At 40.0% G+C, this 8,666-nt stretch overlaps 1 protein-coding gene across 2 annotated transcripts; it reads left to right on the top strand.

Moving 5' to 3' along the window:
- The first annotated feature begins 3,725 nt into the window (after window positions 1–3,725).
- On the top strand, window positions 3,726–6,408 carry LOC116317700 (peripheral myelin protein 22-like). 2 transcript variants are annotated; one of them, XM_031736553.2, is made up of 5 exons: window positions 3,726–3,882; window positions 4,630–4,724; window positions 4,899–4,989; window positions 5,098–5,238; window positions 5,364–6,408. In XM_031736553.2, the coding sequence occupies exons 2-5, from the start codon at window positions 4,647–4,649 to the stop codon at window positions 5,522–5,524; spliced, it is 471 nt and encodes a 156-aa protein (XP_031592413.1). In that variant the 5' UTR covers window positions 3,726–3,882; window positions 4,630–4,646; the 3' UTR covers window positions 5,525–6,408. The 2 variants fall into 2 exon arrangements, with proteins under 2 accessions (XP_031592413.1, XP_039466513.1); XM_039610579.1 differs by having other exon boundaries at window positions 3,763–3,806.
- The last annotated feature ends 2,258 nt before the right edge of the window (window positions 6,409–8,666 follow it).

The raw sequence follows: 8,666 nt of genomic DNA, 5'->3' as shown, positions 1-8,666 counted from the left end.
CAGAGCTGTGAGAACCAAGTAGAGAGGAGAGCAAGGCAATTCAAATTGAATTCGTTCATAGTTTTTATTGCTTCATTTTTCATTCTAAACCCCCGAGGCCAGTCGCACTCCGATTCCAAGCAACAGTCTGTGTTACGGTCTTGCCTGTTGGGATGTGTGTCCTGATGACATCGACTCCAACAGGAAGCCAGGGGCTAATGATTACCACATGTTTAGGATCACTAGGGTGCCACAATCTGGAGTTTGTCATGCCGTATGTCTCTCATTTATTTGGTTGTTGATTCTTCATGGGGAAGGACAGAGCCTTTTCTAAAGGGAAGGAAACAACAGCCCTAACCCCTTTTAAACCTGGCCTGTTTTATCTGATTTAACACCCGGCCAATGGATCTCTTCAGCTCAGTTATGAGGCTTCCTGGAGTTTTGAAATTTAAAACTAAAGAGGCGACAAGGGGTGTGTATTATAGAGCCTGGCCATATTTTCAACGTGCGTATCATTGTCAACATGCATTCTGCTGTTGGTGTCACTGGGTGTCAACACATTACCATGCAAATCTTTAACACAGGTCAACTTGTGGTTCCGCTTCAGCTCTCTCTGTCTATGGGATATTATTTGATAGTCACTCAGTGGTGTAAAACATAAACAGTGAACACAGGATAAGACCAGTTCAGCTCGGAGAGTTAAGAAACACAAGAAAGTGTCATGAACATCCTGGAAAACGTAAACAGCATCTGTAAGAGGAATGTCACTGTCAGCAGGTTCACATAGCATCATATGTTTAAAAATGAATCACGAAGGAAATGAACAAAAAGTTCTGTGAATAGTGCAGAAAAGCATCCAATGATTTCCAGCTGTGATGAGCCAAAGATGTTTTTTTTTCTTCTTCTTTTTTTTTTTAGCTTCTCAACATTGATGTCAGAGCTTCAGTTTGTCCTCAGCTTCCCATAGGTGGAGGGGCTTCCTTCATTCCTTCATATTCCCACATGTAAAATCATTAGCTGTCCCACTAATATGTCCTCAAGGCAGCCAATTCAGGGTCACATCCAAAACCAAACCCTAATCCCCAGTTGTGTCACTGTTCCTTCACTCATATGTTTCCTGTTGGTGAGGAAGCAGCCCAAAAAGCCCCGTGGCCACTCCTGCAGGTGGAGACCAGTGCTGTAAAACTAGGCTGGGCTTGAGCTGAGGCTGAGTCATTTTTATGACAAAATAGCGAATTGTTCCAGTTAACCGAGCTCATCACAAGTCTAAACTTGAGTCTTAGTATGTCTACTTTGAGAATATAAGAACGAAAATGAAAGTAACACCAAGTGGTATCAAACTACGAAAGAAAACGCAGAATGTGCTCACCTAGCTCTGAGATTAACACTGGATCCAGAAAATTGTATGTATGTATGTAGGTAGGTAGGTAGGTAGGTAGGTAGGTAGGTAGGGGAAATTGTTGAATAGAATCAAATAAAGATGTCAGCAGCAGTGCAAATAAAGTCATTGATACTGGGGAGGCTGCATGTTGTTGTGAGGTAACTTTAATCTTGTATTAAAACTTTTTTCTTTTCTTTTTTTCATAAATACAAACCAAACAGTACACTCACTGTGACGCCTTTGTGGTTTGGTTTCAGGTCAGCTGTTTTGCCTGAAGTAAGTAGGTCTCAAAAATAAGGGAGGTTTATTTAAGAGAATAAATCTGAGCATGCGCAGTAAATGTCTGAAAACCTTGCAGTCTTGACATTTTAAACAGCCATCTAACATACCTCACTTTTAGTGAAAGTCTTAATTAAAAGGTTGTACCAGTATTAAGCTCAGCTACAGCCAAGCTGCAATAACCTCGGTCTGTTGTCGCTGGTGTTGAGCTGCTTCTGCCTGTTTGCTTTGTAATCACTCTCTACAAAAGGACAAGCTCTATGTTTTGTTTTGGCTTTTTTTTGTGGGGAGGTATTGGATGGCTTTGGGTTTGCTATCAGCCATGTAACAGAGATCATAACTCAACAGGGTTACAGTTGAGTTATCACTGAGCGAACCAAGTAATCAGTCAAAGCGAGCAGCAATAGCTTTTACAGCATTCCGGAGTATGTGATGATTTTTTCTTCTTCTGTTGTAGTCCAAGTGTGTGTTTCACACTGAAATATTCATCACTAAAACATCAAACAGCCGCATAAAAATTTCATTAGAAAAGCAATTTTTGTCTGTTTTTATAAATATGCTTAAAAATCCGACAGCTGCATTAATGAAATGCTTTCTTATTAGAGGTTATTAAATCACATGAAGTAAAAAAGTAAAGGGTGGGGCACATTAAGGCTTACTGCAATAATGCTTCATTTGCTAAGGAATGCATCACCTATACTACATTAGGAGGTTTCACAACAGCAGCAGCAACAATCTAACTTTATAATTCATGTCCTTCATTGATATTATTGTTTGAAGTTTTCTGTATTTTTAGCCAGATCCAGCTTTATCCTTCCTGCTCTGTATCCTTTTTGTAAGTAACAAAACCGCATTGCCTGTGAATTCTCCCTGACCACAGACTAGTGTTACACCAGTGACATTTGTAGTCTTCTCTCACACCTGCTCCAGCTGCACAGCCAGGTTCATCTTTTCCCCCCTGCTTCTCCTGCTGCTGGCAAAGCCTGCCCCCACTGACCACTGCACCAATTACATCTTCATAAACAGTGGCACGTCCATCCAGTGGTCTGGGCGGTTGTCAAAGAGCTGTCTTTTTTTTTTTTTTTTTTTTTTTGCCTCTCCAGCTCTGCCAGGACACACAGTGCTGCCTCACCGGGCATCCCACAGGGAGGCTGTACAGCAGCCCACAGTTCATCCCTTTGCGTGTTTACAAACACAGACCACAGGAATCCACCTGATGGGCCAAGAACAGCAAGGGAGAGGAAAGAGGGCAGGCACGAGCTGTGTTCTCTGACTGCAGCAGGTGATGACTATCACGTTTGAACTGCGATGGTTTCAAAGCAGCAGTGTGTGCTTGTTCTTTTATCGCTGTTGTCACTGGCATTCTTCATTTGGGTTTACAGCTTTGTCACTGTGAGGAAATGGCACGAGACCGCAGTGTAATGAGGGATACAGAACTCTGCCGGGCTTTGGCCTGCAATCTTAGTAACCCATCGATGGACCTCGAGTCAAGCCGTTCCATCAGTGTAGCATGACCAAAATACTGCACTGTTTTAATTCCCTTTGGCACTGGACAAACTCCCCCGTTTATTCATAGACTCGGAGAGAGAACACACGAGGCTCAGTTCACACAAACACACACACACACACAGGCATTCTGGGCATACCACAGGGCCCCCAGCGCACCTCGCTGATTCACATGCAAACACACACATAATGCTTGACATGTGTACACGTGTGTTTTATGACGATCAATGAGTTTAGTTTGCAATCAAATGCAACAAAGTCAAGAATCATCCTGACTGTCAGTGTACAAATAAGAAAATGAATGAGCACTCTGGATGTAATGACTCTTTCGATCATATACCAACTTTACATAGTTTTATATCGACAGGTTACGTTAATGTTTTGGAAAGTGTGGAATTCTGTTTGAGTGTCTGTGGAAGGCTTTAGGTTTGCACAGCAGTGCCACAGGTTATACTACAGTCCTGTAGATTTCACTTTAGTTGATGGGCCTCCACGGGAGGAAAGAGAAAGAGAGAGAGAGACAGAGGGGGGAAAGAAAGGAGTAGGCCTCTGGTGACGTGCAGGGCCTGCAGGGCGGTGTTCAGGCGGAGAAACAGACAGACTGGGGTGTGTGAGCTACATCTGGAATAGTATCTACAGAGAGTCCGAAAGCAGAAGCAAGGTGATACTTTCCCAGCTCTTCATCTCGATTTGTTAAACGGAGAAAAAAGCCAACAACTTTTGTTTTGCCTTTTTTTGTAAGTGGGATTAATATATTGGCTTTTTCCATACTCTTGTTTTAGTCAGTGATTTCATTTTTTTCCCATTGAGTTTTACCCTCATACAGCAGGACTTCTCCCCGGGACTTAAAATCGACCGTGGATTTTACTTTTATGACGCAAAACCCGTTAAACCGTTTGAAGCTGCGATTTTGCCTGAGTGTCTCGCTCGTCTCTCCCAGTTTTAAAGTTAGGTGCTTTGAGATTACCAAACAGGAAAAGTTGTGGCTCGCGCATGGCGGTACTTTGCTGGAATGTTTTTTCATGCGGATGGGTTGAGTTTGTTTTCCAGCAGTGCTCCCGATTAGTCAAGAAACCGTCTCCCTTACTCACATCGACAGCTGATTTTTAACCACGTTTTTTAATGATTTTTTATGCAAACCTGTATTACTTTAATCGGTTAGTTAAGTCATTTGGGGATTTAAATAGATCGAAAGTTCAATACTTGACTCACCTTGAAAAAAATAGATTCATTTGTGCAGCTCGACGTTAAACTCCATATTAATTATTAACTATTTTCGGGAAATAGTCAATGGTCCTCCCTTCTTCGCCCTGTGTTTGAATGTAAGGGAATACTTTCACATTGAGGTAAACATTGCGGTCGAAGCATAAGTGAGGTAATGCCGCCCTCTGGCGTGGAGATAGGCTAGTGAACACACCTAGAAGAGAGTTGGTGTAATGGCAAATTCACGTGAAATGTCTTCTCTTTTCTTTATATCCCTGCAGACCTACTTGAAAAAAAAATGCTGCTCATCCTGCTTGGAGTGCTGATCTTGCACGTAATCATTCTCATTCTCCTCATCGTGTCGACAGCTGCCACTGTAAGTTCTGTGAGACCTTTGGTCAACTTTTAAATTGTGAAAAATACAGAATGGAGCACGGGGATGTGATCTGAATAGACAAGGAGTTGTTTCAGTGATTGATTGCTTTGTAATATTGCTACTGGATGTACAGCAGTAACAGGTTAAATGGTTCCGTGTTGTTGTGTTTGTCAGGCCTGGTCTGTAGCTAACAGTGGTCGCAAAGATCTATGGTACAAATGCTCAAACAGTGGAGATTACCATTGCCTACCATCCAGCAATGAAGGTTTGTTCATGTTTATAGAAAAACAAACAAAATGCAGCATGCTTTGTTACTGAAAAGCGATACACAAATCAAATGTCATGCCATTCATCTCTTCTGTCTGTCTCCTAGACTGGATTCAGGCAGTGCAAGCTCTCATGATCCTGTCAGTCCTCTTCTGCTTCTTCTCCCTCATTGCGTTTTTATATCAGCTGTTCAGACTGGTCAAGGGCGGACGCTTCTTCTTCACTGCCATCTTCCAGATCTTAGCAAGTGAGTATGACTTCATCACATGCTGACGGTCACACCCCGAGAAGAATAGGGTGGAGTGGTGAGATCATCTACATTCACGCCAATTTGCTTCAGAGTCCCCTCACCTCTCTTCTCATCTTTCCTAGGTGTGTTTGTGATGTGCGGGGCGATCATCTATACTGTGATGCGTCCAGAGGATAAAAAAATCTATACACACTTCGGGTATGCGTACGTGCTGGCTTGGGTGGCTTTCCCTTTGTGTCTCATCAGTGGCCTAATTTATATCGTCCTGAGGAAGAAAGAATGAAAGAATCAGGGGAGGAGAAATAAGGAAGGGTAGTTAGGAGGCCCTTTACTACAACAGCGCACTGTGCTTACTACCCACAGACCATAGACTGACATCCCAACAAAAGTGCATGTGTCACCAACACAAAATAGATTTTTTTTGCTGTATTTCAGTATCCATTATTTCTCTGAAAACATCACACCTGTTTTTTGGGGGGAATTTCAACAGCACACCTGTGTTATCAGAGTGTGTTTGGAAATGCATTGGTGACATATTGATTTTTGATGCATGCTGGCACTTGATTTCAACAAATCCATCAACGGTGATGAGATGAATAACATTGCATTGCTTCAGTACAAAGATGTACATAGTGTCTGTGGTTTTTAGACATATTTATAACATTTTTTCATACATTGTGTACATAATGTCGTCAAGTTAACATTGTCATGCTCAGTTATGTGATAGAGTTTGTGTCTTTCACAAGTCATGCAGCTGTGCCAAAGAGATGTCGCTTCAAAAGCCAGAATATCAAGCTTCCTATTTTTTTAACATTGTTTTTTATGTTTTAACTGTCAGATGTTTGATCCATGTGCCTTACTTAATCTGTTTAATTCTTGAAGGAAGTAAGAAAACCCTCCAAATTGAAAATAAGTGTTAATACTCATGAAGTTTTGTTTCCTGACTTATCATTGTACTTGATATACCAAATAAAAATGTTTTGCATTTTGTAACCTAGTTTTAAAAATGGTGCTTTTTTTTCTTTTCTTTTCTTTTTTTTTTACTATCCTTGAACTGTATAGCCTACTTTGTGTTGCAAGTGTGTCATGTCCTGTGATTAATTTGCTTTTGTACAAACTCGAGTTTGCCTTTTTTGTCAGTATTTTAAATAAACCTTTTGAAAATAATTCTGCTTGTTGCTGAAAAGTTTAATCATGTGCACGCTTCACAGACGTCCGTAGGATGGGCTATCTGCACTCTTTTAGTAGGTATAGGGCATACTATGAAATGGCACAGTTGTTTCTTTACGCCATATTTTTTTGTACCTCTTGGTGGCGCCATGACACACAAAACACGTAAATGCCTGCGAATAAGAGTGTTCACCATAGCCACAAACTACCGTGATAAATACTTTCGCTATGTAAGCATGGTGCTACATTATATTTACATGGTGTGTGGCATCTTAGAAGAAGAATGGTGCAGATTAAACAATCATGTAAATCAAAGGTTTTGAAAAGTTAGGAGTCTCTGTCTTGTTCATTTATACAGTTGGAAGTAAATAGAGGTAAACTGCTGATCTGCAGTTTTTCATGAAGCTTTCATTTAATTTCCATTGATTGTCAAGTATGGGTGAAATGAGAACAAACAACTTTATGAATGCAAATAGCTCCACCTGGCTACATTTCGAGGACGTGCTTATCAACTTCTGGAAACTTGGCACCACATGCAGACATTATTTCAGCAAAACAGCGTAAATCAAAGATCCCACTAAAACGTGGTTAAGGAAAAAATGTCTCAACAGCATCTCTGAGGATAAACCAAAAATAAAAAGGGGAAAAATACAAGAAAAATGTAATAGCGCAAAGACATTGATCTGTTTAGAATTTGCTTAGACAGTTTCTCCCCAGCATCCCGTGTTTAACTTTCTATTTAATGTGATATATTGAAAGCATACTAGTAGATTTACATATGCTATATCTTTAAAACAAAACAAAACAAAACAAAATGTCAATTTGGCTAAGAATAAGTTTAGATTCTTTATACTATTAACATGATCTGACCATGTCAAATGATCAGTTTATTTACTTTTATTTGTTTGGGCAAAACATTGCTTTATGATTACTATTTTATCGTAGTCCTGAATTACGAGCTGATAAGATAACATTACACTCTGATGACACTGAGGCACATAAAACACTTAAACAGCAATATATTTTTTGCTAATGATAAACAATTGCAATAAAGATTTTGTTACTGATCAGTGATCCTGTTGCTATTACTAGATTATTAAACACAGAGTTAATCTCATGAATGGATGTATTTTACCCCCAAGCCCATAAATTATGAGATTGATCATCATTTTTATTGCTTTTTTCGTCTTCTTTCAGCTGGTTACTTCAAGGGGTCACCACCCTAACTGCCTGCCTCTGTCTCACCCTGTCTTTACTATCCACTGCATGTCTCTCCTCACTTTTTATGAATCTTTTCTGCGGTCTTCCTCTTTTGCTGGTGTCTGACAGCTCCATCTTTAGCATCCTTTGTCCGATATAGCCACCATCCCTCCTCTGCACATGTCCAAACCATCTCAGCCTTGCCTCTCTAATTTTGTCTCGACATTTGTTTTTAAATTGTATGCTAACACAAAACTAAAGAGCACCAAAGCTTAATGAATCATTTTACTACAAAAACAAGTCTGAAGGAGCAAAAATAAAGGACCTGACAAACAAAGTGTGTTGCAGTCACCACCTAGTGGAATCATAAGCAGACGTCAGAACATTTTTCTTTTTCCATGATCATTAATCGTCTGGGTGCTTAACTGCTTTATGTAAAATAACACAAAAAAAGTTGACTGTCTCAAGGGTGGTCAGAATATTCCCAGGTTTTGTAAGATTGATCAGATTGAAAAAATACTACTACTTCTCGACATATTTAATCATTCTTGCTGGTGGGTCTTCGGTTATTTCATATCAACATATGATGCAAAAGTGTACTTAGACATGCATTGTCCATAGGTAGACATAGCAATAGAGCTGTGTATGACAGAACCTGTCACAAATGTAACATGGTCAAAAAAAGAGAAAGCTGTCAGCAGACAATGATGCTATGCCACTAGGTGGTGACTGCAACACACTTTTGTTGTCCATTAGGTCATGGGTGTTAAATGTGCAGAGGGTAAAAAGTGTCTCAGTGAACTCATAAATAGCTTCTTCTTCATCATCATCTAATAAGATGCACAGCCATTTCTGCTTTGAGGACACAGTAAGTGTAAATATGTGGAAATTCAAATCTTTTTTTTTTCTATTCAAAGTTGTAACATATGGAGCTTTTGTGCTTTTGTAGCTTCACTGTGACATACTGTTGAAATTGCAAGTGTTGAGAGAACACACAGTGTTAATTGTCTGCTTTGCAAATGAGAGGTTCAATACACACATTTGGAACATTTTCA

Source organism: Oreochromis aureus, linkage group 4, assembly GCF_013358895.1.
Source record: "Oreochromis aureus strain Israel breed Guangdong linkage group 4, ZZ_aureus, whole genome shotgun sequence".
Lineage (NCBI taxonomy): Eukaryota > Metazoa > Chordata > Actinopteri > Cichliformes > Cichlidae > Oreochromis > Oreochromis aureus.
This window is presented reverse-complemented; position numbering and strand designations above follow the sequence as displayed.